General features: G+C 40.3%; 1 protein-coding gene across 1 annotated transcript in view; it reads left to right on the forward strand.

Annotated features, from left to right (window-relative positions):
- Positions 1–4,261: 4,261 nt before the first annotated feature.
- Positions 4,262–18,482, forward strand: part of LOC104272597 (vascular endothelial growth factor receptor 1-like) — a gene marked incomplete at both ends in the record, with an annotated part of 48,469 nt that continues 34,248 nt past the window's right edge. The window contains 3 exons of the mRNA XM_009867639.1: positions 4,262–4,365; positions 4,662–4,882; positions 14,396–14,520. Of these exons, the coding sequence (XP_009865941.1) occupies positions 4,262–4,365; positions 4,662–4,882; positions 14,396–14,520 (450 nt within the window). The remainder of the gene's footprint in view (positions 4,366–4,661; positions 4,883–14,395; positions 14,521–18,482) is intronic.

An 18,482-nucleotide genomic window follows, 5' to 3' on the forward strand; every position in this document is an offset into this window, starting at 1 on the left:
TTTCACATTTATCTAATAAGCCTTCCGAAACAAATAGAATATGCGCCTCTAAAATCACCCCTTTCGCTGTGGGAGGAGATTCCACAGTTATCAGGATTAATTAGTTCTCTTGTTGTCACATGAAAAGAGGTTGCACCCCCCAATGTAGGTCAGTGTGAGGGTAGGCTGCTGATGGTCGCTTAGTGACAGGCACAATGATAAGTGAACGTGTCCTGTCGAGCCATGACACTTCAGAAAAGACAGTGTCAAGTAAAGCGCTCAGAGAAGGTACATAGAAGGCATAATCCGCTCCTAAATATTGACAGTAGGAATTTCCCTGCTCTTCTCCTTCCTTTTTGTTTTCTGGTAAACATGTCAAACTCTATTGCATTGGTACTGCGCATCAGTTTTGAGGCATTTAAAAACGTAAGGAAGCTAATGACCCATGAATAGATAGGATGTCAAATAAAGCTATTTTTCTTCAAGACTTAGCTTCTTGCTGGTAAAAGCATTGTCTCGCACCCTTGTAAAAGCAACAATATTGGCTCAAAATGAGATCTTAGAAGATCTTCAGGTTTTTGTCAGTGAAAAACTAAATGAATCTATAACAAATCTGATACATCATGCCAAATACAGTGCTGTTAGCTCTTGAATGTTAATATGATTAACTAGTGGAGTTAAGCATCTAAAATGTACTTAAAATCAATGATGAAACTCTGGCTTATAGCAATGGGAGCAAAGTTAGATAAACACTAAGCGCTCCTTAAGTTCCCACCCATAATATTTACAAATAACTGCACTGTCTTTTAGACACAAGTAATATGTGTAAAAGGGCAAAAGTATGAGTACATATCCAGTATATCTGGGTTTTGTTTTGCCTGCATGATGAGGTGAAAAGACCTAGATTCGTTTTTTGAGTTTTGGTTTGGGTTTTTTTCTGTCTAATTTTAATACCTGAAGCAGATCTTCTGACCTTTAGGCTTCTCATTTTGTACGCTTAGTTTAAGTTAGATGTTGAGATTTTTTGTGTGGACGTCTTTGCTTATATCACCGTAGAGTTATCAAGAGAAAAGTTAGTAACATTTATAGTGGCTTCTTGCCCTTTGCCTTTGGCAGACTTTGAAAACAACTGCAGCCTGCATTCCCAGGGCTGGTCTCCTGGTCCCAGCATGGGTCGGGGGCAGGCATGGTGCTGCATGGCTGGCTTTGCTCCTGCACAGGGTGCTCGTGCTGGTGCTGAGCAAAGCTGAACACTCAGCACCGCAGTCATGACCAGCCACTGCAGACTTGCTTCTCCTGCTTTGCTGTCAGTGCCTGTCACTCACATGGAATTTTCCACCTTTCCATCAGTTTTGCACTGGAAGCAACCTACATGTTGCTCTCTAGCAACTGGGTTGAGTGTTTTAACTGTAGCAGCTGGGCTTTGATCCTGAGGAGTTCCTCCAGCAGCCCATGAATGATGGGGTTTTTTCATACACTGTTTGTAAACACTGTTGCACGCTTTCAGCTATTCTAGAGCCTGAAATAAGGAGCAGTTCAGGGAAGCTTAAGGCCAGGTTCCCACCCTGAAGTAAGGAACAAGATTCATAAAGCCTGATGTAAATGCTACCTTCTTGGGAGAGCAGCTGAGCCTCCAATTCTGAGATTACAGGAGGAGTATGAATGAAATGCGGGAACATGGTAATTTCATGGAACTGTCAGATTTTTTAGTTGAACTCTTAACCAAAGTGGCTGAGTTGCTCTTCAAGACATTACCTAAGTTCTTCTAACATCTTATCTCAGCTTCTCAGTGTTGAGCTTCAGGCACAGAATTTCAGCATGGCAAATGAGCAGACTCATAGCCTGTAAGCATCTATGGGAGATCATCCCATAACAGCACAGTGCGCTCTTTGGGAGACCCAGCATCTCAGAGTTGATATCCATAATTGGTAGGTGAGAAAAATGTATCTTTGCAGTATATCACATAACAAATTGCTTCTTGAAAGATTTGCTGCATCGTTTTTCTTCCCTCTTTAACAGCCGGCATAATATATTCATTTCTAGTTAGAAGTATGATTGTCTAGACAAATCGCAGAGGAAGTCTGTGTATTTATTTGTGCAGTTTCACCCTTCAAATTTCTGGTAATATTTGTGGCACAGTTCAGAGGACTTCTTTATTCTGAAAATTTGTTATGTCCTTGCTTGAAATCCGTTCAAGTGTGCTATAATTTAGTTTACATCTGTGCGGAAGTAAACCCTTTAAAACTGGTTTTGCATAAGGATGGATAATGGTGTATACAGAAAAACTACTGGAGCCACAGCTTAAGTGAGATACACAGGGCTAAAAAGAAAAGTGCAGATAAATATAACCAACTTAGATGCCAAAAGTTAGTTAAAGGTTTGTTAAGCCCTAAAGTGTACATTTCCTATATTGCTAAGGAAGAGATCTCTCAACAGCTGTAGTAAGCAATTTTGCAGACCTAATCAGTTATTTGCTTCTTTTCATGAATTGTGCTAGGTAATCCCAGAAGGTGATTTAGACCTTGTGTCTCTACCGATGTTATAGGGAATCAGTAGGAAATACGTACAGCCAAATGGAGCAGAGCTGGATCCTCAAAAAAAACCCCACCCCCAAAACCCAGCACATGAAGGCAATGCCTCTTCACCTTTTGTACAAAATCTTTGTACTTTTAGCATCTCTATCCAGAAGTGGAGACTGATGGATTTCAAGTCCACATCTCAGAACAAGGATTTGATATTCATCCTCTAATCTGAGGCTACATCTGCTGCTGGGTGAAAGCTGCTGAATTTGGACCAGCCATTAGCTTTGGAGGGTTTATACTGCCAAAATTTAGTTGCCAATCTCACCTGAAAGTTGCTTCTATTGGCAACAAAGGAGGGAGGCCTCTTCAGTTGGTGATTCGTAACAGCCAAGTAAGATTCATCTATTTCTACCATTTTTGATATGTAGAGCTGTTTGTATTTGGCTGTGGCAGGGACGTCTTGGAAGGGCTTAAAATAGCTAAACTGAAACTGCACTTGACTGAGTTCTTGTTGAAAATCTGCATTACCCTTGTTTACATGACACGCTTCTCTTGTATGTTGACAAAGAAATACTTTCTTTTGGAGTAAAGTGATCTGGGGTTCTCTCTGCTCCTTTCTCACAACACTGAAATCTTCACAACTTACACTGGGGTCCAGGCTTAGACTTAAAGTTTGTTTTTCAACTTCAAGTGTTTCAAAATATTTTCTTGTTATGTTCCTAGCTTCTGGAACACTTTGCTGTCAGTGTGAGGGCAATGGGATGGATCAAGGACTGTTTCTTCTCTAAGGCATGCATTTCTGTCTGCTTGCCATGAAAGCTCTTGTGGCCATAGTCTGTTGTGGGGCAAAGATAAAACATTATGCCTTTCCCACACTTGCTGCCTTGATGAGGGGGAAGGTCTGATGTTCTTCTATTCTTCTGACCATGGAGCTTTTTCATGGGCTTCCTAAAAATTGCCTTCACATGGCCTGTGAGAAGCCTTCCAAGATGTTTCCAAGCGTCCTAAGCCACCTCATGTTATATTGACAGCCAGGATTCACCCGTATCAGAACGGTCTGGGCATGACCAGGGCCAAGTTGACTTGCTTTCTCAATAAGCAGCAAATCTTCTCTGGGCAGTGCCTTGATCTTGTTCTCAAAATTTATTAGAGCCTTCCAGTTACCTTTTGACACCATTTCACTGATAGGAAGCCTGCAGCCAGTGGGGGTCCATAGGTGCTGCGACCTTCAGTCAGGAAGGGAAAATCCTTAATTCCCTTTCATTCCTCCCAGAGCAGTTCCCCCTTTGCAGCAAGTTGTTTGAGTGAGAGTTTGGTATCTTAGAGGTCAACACGTGGCTCTTGCCATGGAAGTGGCTGACTTTTCCCCTTCCCATTGAAGTGGCTGTCGTGGTGGTGTTTCCTAAGGAAACGCAGCCAGCAGTGCTTTGGGGCACACTTCCTTGGTTAGACGTGTGGCTGCAAGGTCTTGAACTTTCTCCACGTTGTGCTCAGCGAACAGTCTGAGAGCAAAGTCACTGACTGAAACTTGCATAGCTTTCACTTCTACTCTCTTTCCTGAGTAGTTCTCATGGAAGATTATGTGAGTCCTGAGTAAGGACAGCAGGGTTTTACTCATAGGAAGAGAGTATGTGTGGTGAGGGGGGGCACACCATTTTCTTTGTTTTCCCCTTCCAGGATAACACCATAAATGTAAGTGGACTGCTAACAGGATGGTTTGTCTTTGTTAATGCTTTTTTTTTTTTTCTCCTCTCTTTGTTTTTCTAGGATCTAGTTCAGGATCAAAATTAAAAGTTCCCGAGCTGAGTATAAATGGCAGACAGCACATTGTTCAAGCAGGCCAGACTTTAAACCTCACCTGCAGGTAACCAGCTGAGTTGGATTCAAATAATTTATGTGGTCGTTCATACACCTGACACTTTCCTTTTTTGTAACTGAAATAAAAAAAAACCAAAACCTTATGTTGTGGGGAAAGGTGGGGAGTGAACTTCAATGGCAATTGTTTAATGGTTCTTTGTTGTTTCTGTTGTTGTTTTTGGAAAACAAGATAAAAGAGAACCCCAGAAATAGCCTGATATAATAAAAAAGAAAGCTTGGGAACTGGAGCTATATAATTGCAGCCCAACATAATTGTTCCTGCTTCCTTATCTGTATTTGCAGGGGGGAAATGGTTCATTCATGGTCTTTGCCTGAAACTCTAAGTAAGGATAGCAAAAGGCTGAAAGTAATTAAATATGCCTGTGGAAGGAATGGGAAGCAGTACTGCAGCAGTCTGACCTTGAGCAGAACTCAAGCAAGTGACACTGGAAACTATAGCTGCAAATACCCAACAAGTCCAGCGAAAAAGAAGAAGGAATCTACAGTCTATGTATTTATTAACGGTAAGATTATGTTTTTTAACACTTCCTGGTACTTGCACTTCAGTAGAGCCAAACGGATAAATAAGGCATTTTAGCTGGAGTTAAATACAGAGTTTTGAATGGTATTTTCAGCCTTGCAAAATGTCACTATAATTTACCGATTAATGTATAAAATCTACTTTTTCGGAGCTTGCAAATACAAATGCTAGTGTTTTATCTGTTAGGAAAAAAATGAAGAAAGAAAAAGAACCAATCCAACTGAAATGGATACCAGAGAAATCATATCTTACAGCATCTGATGATGACTAATGAAAACCATGTATCTGGTACAATGTCCACTTTAACCTGTCTGTGTAAGATTATAGATTTCTAGGCAGCTGAAGGGTGCTAAAGCTGTCTATTCAGATCACTGAATTATCTCATGCTGTAGAAAATTACTATTTGCATGTTAAGTCACCCTCAGAAATGTACTCTGTAGTCCATATTACACAGATTGTAAAAATCTAGGATAAACAGAATCAAAGTAAGCACAAAACTGTGTTCAGCAAACAAGTATTGGGTAATGTATGGGAAATGCTGGAACTGGGTCAGTTAGGCTTTAACAGAAATTGCTTTCTAATCCTGTTTTCTTGCAGGATATTAATCAGACACTTGTCAGAACAGTTAAATTCAATAGGCGTAATAATAAAAGGAATAATAAACATTTTACAGATTAATTTTATACTTGAAACTTTCTTGATTTTTACAGATTAAACTTAATAGATTACTGTGAGATATCAGAATTCACAGATTTTGAAAGCCTGTAATACAGGGAATGTGCAACTGGAAGTTTTCCAAATTATTTGTCTGCTTCTTCTAATGAGTTCACATCAGAGTGAATTAGCCTTTGTTTTCATTTTGTGACATGAAGAGTGGGGCTGGTCCTGTGAAGAAGCAGAATGAAGTGGACTTCTCACTACAGTGATAGAAAATAAGGTGGTTCCTCCCATTATTGTGTGTTGCTTTGTTGAGAATTATTGAATAATTCATGCTGTTCATCCTGCTTTCCTTTGTATGAAATATACCACAGAGTGTTTTTGTCTCCCAACTATTTTTGTATAATTCCCTGGATATCCAACTACAGATACACCCAAGGAAGCATAACCAGAGCGGGTTATTCATTTATTGACCAGCATTTCCTGCTGCCTAGGAAAACTTACAATTTTCTTTGGAAGACCTCTGTAAGTTTCCCCATCATGGGACCTTCTTGAACCTCCCACCTTGGACGTTATCTGTATCTGAGCTCTACACACAGTCCTCTCTATTCACCATGTAAGAAGAGCAAGGATGTTTGCGACTCTGACTGAGAACCTCTCTGCTAAACCCACTTTGTGATGGAAGAGATCCCTTTAGGTTCTCTTGGCCTCTTTCCTCTTCAATGTGTTAATTTTTCTGGATCCTGAATTTTTACAAATGGAACACACAACCAATCTTTCTATCTCCTCACTGTTTCCCAAGTTGTACGTAGCTTGGCTTGCATCTGAAAAACTCTCAATTAGATGTATGTGAATCAATATTATCTAACTCACATGGTGATGGAAGATAAATGTATCATTGATGAAACAGTTTTTGCATGGCCCCATTTCTTCGTCCTTTCCCCCTCCCCCCAGTATCAGTTCAGGGGAAGACTGACTGAGTGTTTTTGATTTGTTGATTTTATTTTTTTTAAGGATATTCAGTCATTAAATGTTGATGTCATTGTTGAAGATAGGATTAGATTATGTTTCTCCTTCCGCTTTGGCAAAAAACAGTAAAATGTTTAAGGGGTAAACCTGTATCAAGCTTAGACCTCTCTGGAATATTAATTTTCTAAATTTGACAACCTTTTTATCTGAAAACAAATTTCTTAGCACTTAAGTATTGTGTCCTAGTAAGCACATATGAGAGTTAGGGCAAATTATTGATAATGAGGGAGGCTGTAAGGTAGCTGCTTATTAAATGCTCATTCAAAGTTTCATTCTGCCATGAGATGGGGAAAGGTATATTGGTCCTCAAAAATTTTACAATTTCAGGAGGAATTGTTGAGTAGGTTGAAAAGAAACAAGATACTCCCCCTTCCTGATGAGTGTAGCATTAGCAGCTGGAAAGAAAATATTTGATATAAACAATTATTTCTGTGAACATACGTGAAATTCAGTCATCTGGCTGAGGTGGGTGGGTGAGACAGGGGTAACAAAATCCTCAGTGATGACTACCTCTCTTGAGTTTAGTTTTACCTTAAATGAATTTGTGGGTCCTTAGGAAATAAACATTTGTAAAATTGGATCTCTCCTGGTTTTGTATTGTTTCCTGCGGCAGGACGTTTTGTCAGTCCATTTCCCATATTAGCTCCATGTGGATCACTGAGGTGGCTGTTTCCCATGTCTTAGCATGCTGCAGAAGAGAACAAATAGTTGCTATTTACAAACACAGAATCCAAATCAGGAAAGTTGATATTGTTTGTACAGGAAGTCATCACTTATTATTTTAAAATTGTTATTCATTTCCATAACTGGAGTGGTACTGAATATGAACTGGATTAAAGAAAACTAACAAAAAAACACAACCAAAAAACCCAACAACCAAAAACCCCAAACAATAAACCAACTAAGTCCTTTGGTTCAGTAGTGAGTGTATGCAATGGCAGAAGATGAACTTCTTTAGGCAAAAACAAGATGCGAGATGATGAGAAGGAGACTGTAAGTCCCTCGTGCCCCAGGATGACTTGAAGCATTTCTGAAGTCCCATGTTTGGGTGATCAAGGACAGGAAGGCTGGTGACTTCTCTTGCAGAAGTTAGTCCTGACACCACCCTTCTTTCAGCTGGAGAGGTCACTACTGAGTTGCACAGGGGAGTGAGTGCGCAGTGTGTGCTGTAGCAACTCTTGACCACACACAGCTCAGAAATTGAGACATCAAGCTGGGGAAATGAATTCTCTTAAGTGCCTTGGATGTTGCTTTAAGAAAACTCATGGCCTGACTTCCATCATGAGCCACGGGAAAAATCTGAAATGAAGAAAAGCCTTTTTGCCAATTTCTCCGCTGTCTCGGACCGAAAACCGCTCAGACCTTGTCTCGTTATGCAACTGCAGCCCAGTAGTAAAGTGGAAAGATTTGTAATGAACACTCACTGTGCACATTGGAGAGAGGCATGGGGAATTTTCTGCTTGAAAAGAGATAATTATGGAATAAAGACATTCAAGAAACACCAAATTATCAGCAGGCTGGTTTGAAACCTATGTAGATTTCCCTGGGGACAGCACTAAAGGCTTTTTTTTCTGCTTGCCTTTGTTCTGGTATCTCCAAGACACTTTTTTCCAGTTGCTGGAGCTCATTCACTGTCTTTAAAAATGTGCAGTTCTCTTCATTCTTTAATCATCTCTTGCCTTTGATCAGTTGTTTGCATGGTATGACAGGGGAAAAGAATATAAGTTCAATTGCAGTGATGCATCAAGGTTAGATTTTTGCAAGAAATGAAAGAAACTGTGATTCAAGTTGAAATGTTGCTACTTCATGTGATGAAGACAACATTCGACTATTAATTACAAGATTAATCTCTTAATCCTGGGGCAACAGAGAATTCTTCTCTAAGTGAAGTTGTACTTGGCTTTAGGCTAGTAGCCCAATTCTTACTCCATATTCTCCCCCTCCCTGTCTGCCCTCACACTCCTGCTGTGCATGTTTTCTGACCGCATACTTTTCCTTGCAAAATGAGTAATATATTGGTATTTCAGTCAAGCACCATTCAAAATATTCTTTTTTAAACTCAGATCTCTAGGCTGAGTCAGTTGTCTGTTCTTTTTCTGTACTTAACAGAGAGAAAAGGACCTTCTGGTATGTATTTCTCATCACTGACTTTGCAACCAATCTGGGGAACAAGCTTAGAATAGTTGTTTTCTTCTGAGATGATTTAAGTCAGGTGAGACAAATCAGAGATGGGTAATTAACGATACAAATCCCAAAAGTACTTGTTCTTGCCAATGCCTGGAAGGTCCAATGTGCACAAATTTTGGATATTTGAGTTGAGATGTGTCTCAGTTTGGACTGTCCAAAATGAAGGGTTTTAGCGTTAGGGAATGATTCCCAATGTAAACCTCTGAAGTGCCAAAACATCTGGGGTTTTGCGAGAATTTTCAAACTCTAGAGTTGTCTTCTGCAAGTGCTGAGTTTATAGCATCTTCCTGGGAGGTCCACTTGTTGACAGAGAGCTGGATCTAGCCCCAGAGCTGACATGAATTTAAGATTTAGCTTGAATGGATAGACTCCCATACCCCTAAAGGTACTATGTTGCAGAACAGGGAGGGCATCCAAAGAGTTCCCCAAAAGGGTCTCTTAAGATCAGAAGTATCAAAGGCAAAATAACTCAACAAGTGAAAAAAAACAAAGCAGTAGGATGATGAAATACCCTGAAAGCTTAGAGAAAGGGAGATTTTTTCTTTTTCTTTTCCCTTTTCTTTTTATTATTCAGAAGTAATGTACTGACAGGAGAACCTGCTGAGGCCTGGGAAACTCTGCCTCTCTGTGCCTTTTTTCTGTCTTTGCATTTTGGCACAGTTTTAACAAATGAGCAGAGTGATTTTGGCTTACGCTGTCGGAGTCAATAATATGATATTGCTTCTGTTATGAGAAGGAAACTAGTTGAAATAAAGCTATGCTACAGCTGTATGAAGTATGCAGACGCATTTTTAGAGTCTAATGAGGTTCCTGTTACAAAACAGAGCCCTCTAGGACTTGCTGACGTCAATCACCTATAATTGCAGTGCTTTTGTCATTGCGTGTATATGGACTTCACATCATAGTACACTGTGGTGAGCGGAGCATTTGTGGATGCCTTGGCAGCGTCAAAGGCCATGCACTAAGCCCTCCGAGGCCCTTCTTCCTCACCAAAGCTTATAGCTCCTACTGAAACAGATATATTTCTAAGATGAACCATCATGAGGGAGGGATACACCTGAAAAAGTCTTCTTAGAATCATAGAACAATTAAGGTTGGAAAAGACCCTTGGGGTCATCGAGTCCAACCGTTAACCCTACACTACAAGTTCACCCCTAAACCATACCACCCAACACCACATCTAAGCAACACTTAAACACGTTCAGGGATGGCGACTCAATGACTCAGTGACTTAATGACCATTAGCCTTTCTAGAGGTAGCTTTCTGAACAAAGTTAATTGCTGTAGTGTGGAATTCCTGGCTAACATGAGTAAGAACACTTTTCCTTAAGAGTTTTAACCATGTTTTGTGTGTATTATGGACCTATGTCAATGATAGCGTAGTATAACTAGCCCCAAAGGAAAACAAGCAACCATTGCCTAAAAATCACTGTACAATTATGATAGCAGTGCTTTGTGTCTGAATGTGCTCCAGATATAAAGCATTCTCCTCTTTTTTATTTTGTTTTCTCCGACTTCTGTGATTATTGATTTATATCTCAAGTCTTCCTTCAAGGTTTGGAAATTGTTTGAGTTGAAAAAGTATGATTTTACAGGCTAAGAATAGGCAAGAATGGAACAGCCCTTCTTGCAGATAAGTGTTGTGCTTCCAGACATACAAAATGGGATTTTTTTCCTTATGGAAAATAGATAACTACATGGGAGTGGGTTGAAGAGGTGCATGATCCATCTCATTGTAAAACAAAGTCCCCATGTGTTGCCTGATCTAGTTGAGAGGTGTCCCTGCCCATGACAGGGAGATTGGATTAGATGATCTCTAAGGTCCCTTCCAGCCTAGGTCATTCCATGATTCTATGATTCTATGAAATGTCTAAAATGAGGTCAGATGAGTTCCATGACAGAATTCCCCCTTTCTCCCCAGTGACAACACTAACAGATTGGTCACCTATCTCTGTGAGATATGTCTGTGTTTGAGATGTGTAAGATACAAACTCTCGGTGTGCAAGGTTCTCCTCTAATTACTCCTGAACAGCCCTACTAATTTAGCTGGGATAAAGCTCGTTAGGGTGAATCCCTACAGTAGAAACGGGAATTTGGCAATTGGCCCATTAACTTCAATTAAGTTCGCATGTCTGTATTTGGTAAAGACTTTGGCCTTTTCACATGTGTGAGGGAAAAGAGTCTTGGGTCTCTACATCTGAAAAACATCTGCATGGTGAGCCAGGTGTAAGTAGGTATTTTGGAAGAACTTTAGAGGACAAGCTTGCAGAGATTTCAAGGAGCTCAGATTTTCCTGCAGAGATTTCTCTTCTTGCAAATGTATGTGTAAGTACACTGACTTACATAGCTCAGATTAAACAAAACAAACCTAAGAACAGTAGCTGAAGCTTGTGGAAATAAAGAGCCTCTCCATCCTTTCTGAATTTGGCATCTCAGTGTTGGCTAATTTAGTTGTTTGTGCAAACCCCATAAATAGCCTAGACATGTTACTGATACCAGACATAATATTGCTTGTGTTAGGTCTCTTATCAAGTTGGTATCTGGCTGCCAACCAGCTTAAGAAAAAGCTGCTATTTATGTTCTTTAACAATATAGCAAGTGACCTTCATGGATTTTCTGGTTTCATGGATGCTCTTTGTGGTTTCATGTTGATTGTAACTGAGAGATATTGTAAGGAACACAGTCAAACCAGCACACAGTCACTAATTCCAGACACAATTTAAAAATACGCTAAACTGACTTTTAAAGTAACCTTTAGCATATGCAAATATTCTGGCTGTCCATCTTTTGCTTTGCTACCCTTGCAGGCAGCTCTCTCAAGAAAAAAAAATCAAACCCAAACAAGAATTCAAAAACCAAGGTCAACAATTTTAAATCTTCCATTCCAAATTCCAGTGGAGCTGAGTGTGTAACTTGGATGTGGTCTTTAAGATAGGTCAATCCATCATATTCTTTTTATGTCTAGAGCTTTCTGAGCATAAATGTGAGTGAAGCTGTCCCAGAAGACTGCTGGTGGGAGGTTAGGTCATCCCAGATGTGCTGCCAGCGAGCTGTTCAGGGAAGGATGGCATTTACCTCGCCTCAGGAAGGAATTGGGAGGAAATGTAGCAGGACCCACTCACAATTACTGAGGTTATGATAGGAGGGAAAGGGGAGGGCGGAAAAGAAGCAAGGAGTGCTACTATTTAGGGGACAGAAGGATTCCATGTCATTGGCATACCCTACCAACGTGACATAACCTACCCTGATGCTGCTGTGGGTTCAGCTTTACCTGATCCGGGCTGGTAGAGCCTGCACCACATTCTGGTCTTAAGGCACCGAGAGTATCCCCTTATGGCCATTAAGACGGAAGGAGAATAAAATCAAAGGGAATCAGGAAAAGCCTCCACACTCATTATGAAAACAAAACTGTGCTAGGAAACATGATGCGTATTTCTTTTAATCAAAAGCAGGAAGACATTTGGAGCACTTGGGGCCATCGATTGCCCTCCGGCCCATGGCGGAAGTCCCTGGTGATGTCAATGGGAGCTCTGCACGCGAATAGCGGGGGCATGGAGACGCCTTGGTGTACCTCTGCAGGGAGTGTACCAAGACAGGCTGTGACTGAGCTGTAAAGCCTAACCAAAGCAGCCGGGGCCTTTATAGAGCACTTCATCGGCTTCTCCGGCTGCGAACGTGCGTTTCCATCGAAGAAGAAGGAAAAAAAGCCAAGCGTGATGTTTTGTGCTCATTTCCTGTCCCTCCTTTGGACAGACAGGAATCCTGCAAGGTCTGAGCAACACAGCCCCCACTCCCTTGATATTGGCATCAGCCAGTGGTGACACTGTGTCTGCAGACAGCACCGATAGTCCCCAGAACAGCTCTTCCTCACACTTGTAATGATCTGGAGATTATGATACAGGAAACTACTTTGCAAAGCTTGCTGGTTTGGGGCAGAAGCTCTTAATTTTGTGACAAAGACGAACGAGTCTTCGGGGAGCAGTAAATCCATCTGTCTGGTGATGTTAAGGGGCAGGCAACCTCTTTGGTGCCTGCAGCCCCTGAAACAAATAGGGTTTTTCTACCGTGCTACAAACAGGTTCATTCTTGGTCTTTCCTTGAATCATGCTACAGAGGAAATGTCAGCCTAACAAGTCCTTAGGGTATTTTTTATTACATACGTATGCTCTATTACTCACAAGTTCCTTTTACAATCTCAGTGGATGTTTAACACCTATTATTAAATAAAGCATTGTGGCTTTCATTTCAGACAGTTTATGTAACAGTTTCTTTAAACCTCTTTAGGAAAACTTCTTCTGCATCCTGGGGTATGTTTGAGATACTCTACCTTACCATTCTCCTTAGCATCAATTAGAGTAGAATTTGCTTTTCTTCCTGTTTGATGTCTCGAACAAAAATATTATTGCATATAATAAGAAAAGAAGATCCTAAAGGCAGAACAGTTTGATGACACTGGGAAGTGCAGATTATATTTTTGGAAGAGAAGTCAAAGAGATGTATTTTGTTTGAAGAACTACTTGAGTGAACATAGGTCAACACACAGAAGTCTGGGACCAGAACACTTGAATAAAGTATTACAATTTGAGGTTTTATAAAGGGTAAGTTCTTGCTAGCTTTGCTCTTTTCTTACCCAAGAAAGACTTCCATTGTTATATTTAAGGTTTTTGACTGAGTGAAAATAAGAGGATTTGCCTGAAAAAACATTGTAGCTCTAGATAAGCACAAAATTAAGATCTGAATGTTCTGCTCTTTAAAGAGTTAAAACTCAAACCTTGAGTGAATGTTGAGGTTGTCTATCTGCAATGTGAGTCAAACCTTCAGATCTGAACACCTGCAAAGAAGATTTGGAGCCAGAGGCTGTGGCTTGAGCCCCTCTTTGTTAAGTGGTCCAAACAATAGCCGCAGCAATGTTCCCTGTTCCCAGCGCAAGCTATTTATGACAATGTCCTTTGTTAAAGGGATTGTTCAAGGGACGGTAAATTACTCTGCCAAGCTTTAGTTATTGAGTTGAAAGGAATTAATGTTTTCCTGGCATTTTCATTTACCTTGTCACTTAAAAAAGAGACATATAGGTATTGTGATAGTAGGAAGGAGGAGAGTAATTAACTCTCAGAGTATTCTCAGAGTTGAGAACATGCCTGGGTAATCGCGGTAGATTCTTTCTCCTTGTGAAGTCAACATTAGTTTTTCCCACCAATTTCCTTGCAGAGAGCAGGAACATGTCCTGTGTAGGGGTTTCCTGATAAGTGAATTTCAGCTCACTTCCCATATAATTACTTCTCCTGGTGATAATAAAATAGAAATACCCTGAAATAAGAAACACATATCTCTGCAGCAGAGGTGATGCTGTAATGAGAAAAATGTACTTCAGCTGTCCTGGATCTTAAAGGAGATACCAGAGTACTGTTGTTGATATTGGGTGGTAAATAAATGTTCAAATAATTAACAGTATTTTGCTGAACTTATTTAGATAAAAGTAAACAGAAGATTGATTTGACGACATTATCTAGCTTTCATGATGGACAGGGTTATTCTGTTCTTTCAAGGTTGTACACACCACTGAAATTTCCACATGCTATCTTAAGATTTCAGATACTAACTTTTTATTTTTCTTCTCTTGCAGATACAGGCAATCCATTTGTAGAGATGCACAGTGATATACCTAAAATAATACACATGACTGTGGGAAGAGAAATGATCGTTCCATGCAGAGTCACAGCACCAAACATTGCTGTTACTTTAAAAAAGGTACTTTAATCCAAAGATACTCTGGAAGTGTTATTATGGATGAGGGGTTTTTGTTTGCTTGTTTACAACTATTGCAATGCTTTTGAAATATATTAACAATTTAGTATTTCTTAAACAAGATTTCTGGGTGTCGGTGTGTGTAGAAATATTTCAACCCTGGAGGCTTCATTTCCTATCTCTACTGAAGGACTTCATCACATCTTTTACACTGGATGGGAATTTTCTGAAGAAAATTAGACTTTTCGAACCATTCTATCAAATCTTCATCGACAAAGGTTTCTAAAGTCCAGGAAGGATTTTCTTGTTAAGAGAAGAGATTTCCTCCTGCCTCTTCCTCTGCCCTTCCTCCCCTTTCCTCTTCTGTCCTCTGGAACAGCCGACAAGCAGGGTCCCTGGAGACTCTCCGGGGCTGTACAAGGATTTTTGCAAGCCTTTGCCCTACCTCACTCCCACCAGCGACTTTGCTGCTTCCTTTTGCACACAAGTGCACTTATCAGGCAAGAGATGGTTTCTCTTTGTAGGAATTTGAGAGAGTGGTGCCAGTTTTAGACAAGCTAGACATTTTTTCATTTTTCAGGGAAACCATTTCTTTCCTAGATGCCTTGGGAGTTACCTGGATAGCCAACTGACCTATATGTATCTAGTATGGTACCTGGTATCAAGACAGTGAATGGTGCTTCTTTTTCTAAAGTTCTTTTTTTTGGCTTAAATATTAGGTGGAGGTGCCAGTGATATTTTGGTTCTAAATAAAGGGAGTTCTGTACATAGTAGCATAAATACTTGTGACTGTTACAAGGAGAAGAAATTTGTCTTTTTATAGAATAACATGCAATTGCTAAATAATGCCACTGTAGGATACTTATCTAGATTAATACAAGTCTTTGATTTCTCTTTCACTACAGAGTTTTTCACCAGGCACAGATTTGACCATGTGTTTTAACTTGACCTGGAGATTTGCATATTCTATCCAGTGCTGCTTTGCTATTACAGATACTGATTTTGCTCCTTGGCTTCCACCTGCTAAATCACATGAAAGAAAGCAAAACACAGAGAAAAGAAACTTGTCTGACTTAGAATGTTACCATATGTGTTTGTACACTCACAGAGTTCTCCTGCAAGAAGTGCACCAAAGATGGGTGATGCACAAGATTCTGTGGCTGTAGAATCAAAAGTAAATGAGGCTTGGCCTTCCATAGGGTGAATGTTGTAAAGTGGGCACTTATCTGGGCACTGTAAAGCTGTACCTGAAATCTCAGCATGTTAAAATCCTAACTGAGAAAATTCCTGTCAGGTTTCTTTTTTCTTAAACAATATAAAAATAACTTTTTTCCTTATTTGGAACAGACTGAGACATCTCTACTTTCTTTATTCATATCAACTTCCCTTTAGCTTGGGATTGTGGTAATGCACATCTTTACACCAACAAAACCAGATGTAATACTCTGGGAAGGAGAAAGAAGAGGTGGAGCCAAGTCTCAAAAGAAAGGATTGGTTGCTTACATGTTTTGCATTCCAGGAAAAATAAATGTTTTCCCTAATTAATCCCAGAATTTCCTGAAGCATGTAAGCTACAATGCATTACATCATATCTTTATTTATCATCTGTGACACCCATATATGAAGATTCCAGCAAGTTTTTGCTCGCATAGCAATTAAGAGAAGTGTTAAATGCATTTTACAGCTGCAGGCATGCTGCTTCTAGGGAGCTAGCAAAAGCTATTCTGTGTTTGCTGTTCAGTGATAAAAAGAAGAAGTCTTTCCCCATAATGTAGTCCTCTGGAGCTGGAAAGAAACCCCCAGTGTTAGAATCATTAGGTTCTGCATTCTATATTGCCAGGAAGTGAAAATATGAAATATTTTTTATAATCTCTCCCTTCTGGAAAGACTCGTTACAGTTGCATGAGCACTGCCTCCAGCATTTTGTTTCTGTGTAGTTCTACTTCTTAGTTTTAGTGGACCAATGTGGGAAAGGTTTATTATTCATGTTCAGTACTACAAATGATTTTTACTTTAACTATGTCTTTACCTTAATCAATCCTGATTGCTGTGTTGCTCTAATCTCCAGGCTGAACGTCTGTACAAATCGTATTCTGTAGCATGGAAATCATTTACAACGTAGGAGGAGTCTTAAAAATCAAGAAGCTAATAAAGAAGGGATTGGGAAATGGGGATGGAGCTTTTCATTCCTATTTCAAATTCAGGTCCTCTTATAACCTGTATCTGCAACAGCTGATGGCCCTTTGGCTTCCTCATCATAGGAAGACCTGAAAAAAAAATCCATTGATTGTTTTGATCTAATGCTTACAAGACAGATAGCCAGAGCCTCTGAAACTGTCATTCTGTTCATTATGATTCTCACAGCCTCATTGAAGATCCCTAAAATATGATAAACCTTATTGCAACTGAGGTATGCACTTCTCTTACCTCTTCTTGTGCTTTTATCTTGCTAAATGGAGAAAGCTTCACCTTTTGGTACAATGATTTGATTTCTCTGACTCTCCTTTTGGATTCTCTGCCATAAAATTAACAATGGCAGTCACAGGCCTAGAGGGAAATAAGCTTTGGCATGAGGAATAAAAAGAAGAAAAAAAAACCATCAAGAATGTTGAGTCACACAGCTGGGCAGTCTGAATTCTTAATGATGCCACCTCATCCTTCCCAAACTGGTGGAAAGGGAAGCATGAAAAAAAACCCAACAAGCATTCAAAACTCTGAAGTCCATTTTTACTATACTTTTACTATACTTCACTGCCTTGTGCTAGTACTATGTTAATGCCACCAGGTGCCAAAAAGATTTGGTGGTTGGTGCTGAGCAAAGAAGGAAGCACAGTCTATACAATAAAACTGGTGTCAGGGTTGAAACAAAGTACAAAGAAGGTAAAAGGCCAAAATTGCACTAGGAGCCACAGAAATGTGGTTCATGCAGATAAGTGTGTAGACAATAAATTCCATGTTTATTGTAGCCCAAAAAAATTGATTCTTTGAATGTCTCTGACTATCTGCTGGTACACACCTGTAAGCTATTATTTTAGCTGGGTTTATCCTCTGTTGCTTCAGTGAAAAACCCACTGTTCCAGCACTGTGTTTCTTCATATGTTTTCTACTTCTCCTGTGAGACCAAGTGACCCAACTTTTTGATAAGGCCCTGAACTACATTGGCCCTGCTCTCTACAGGGAATGGACCAGGTGACCTCTGGAGGTTCCTTCCAACCTAAATTATTGTGTAATTCTGGGATCCTCTGTCCAGTACCATCCACGTGGTGATGATGCCATGTCTCTAGGTGGTAGCCTGGGAGGTGGTGTAGGGCAGAGCAAAGCAACAGTGCTTCTCTGAGAGTGGGAAACAGGTCATCTGAACCAGTGGGGTTGGCAGGGGAGAACAACGTGGAGGAAAGCTGTGTAAGAAACCAAAACAAGAAAGGGTAGAGCTGTGAAGGGCTGTGAGGGTGAGCACCCAGCCACTGCCTTTGATCTATGAGGGTGGCAAAATATGGGAACAGGTTACCCAGAGAGGTGGTGGAGGCTCTATCCCTGGAGGCATTCAAGGTCAGGCTTGATGGGGCTCTGAGCAACCTGATGTAGTTAAAGATGTCCCTGCTCACTGCAGGGGGATTGGACTAGATGGTCTTTAAAGTTCTCTTCCAGCCCAACACATTCTATGATTCTATCATGTCTTCTGAGACAAAATATTGGTGTTTCATAGAACCATACAGTCATAGAATGGCTTGAATTGAAAGGAGCCTTAAAAATCATCTAGTTCCAAGACCCCTGCCATGAGCAGGGGCACCTCCCACTAAACCAGATTGCTCAAAGCCTCATCCAGCTTCCAGGGATGAGGCATCCACAACTTCAACCCTCTAAAAGAGACTTCTTGCAATATCTTGTTTTTCCCCTCTTAAGACTTAGCTGGAGACCAGCTGTGTCACAGTGGTCTTTTCCTAGTCATAGACTTCATTTTTCTA

This window comes from Apaloderma vittatum, unplaced genomic scaffold, assembly GCF_000703405.1.
Source record: "Apaloderma vittatum isolate BGI_N311 unplaced genomic scaffold, ASM70340v1 scaffold26464, whole genome shotgun sequence".
NCBI lineage: Eukaryota > Metazoa > Chordata > Aves > Trogoniformes > Trogonidae > Apaloderma > Apaloderma vittatum.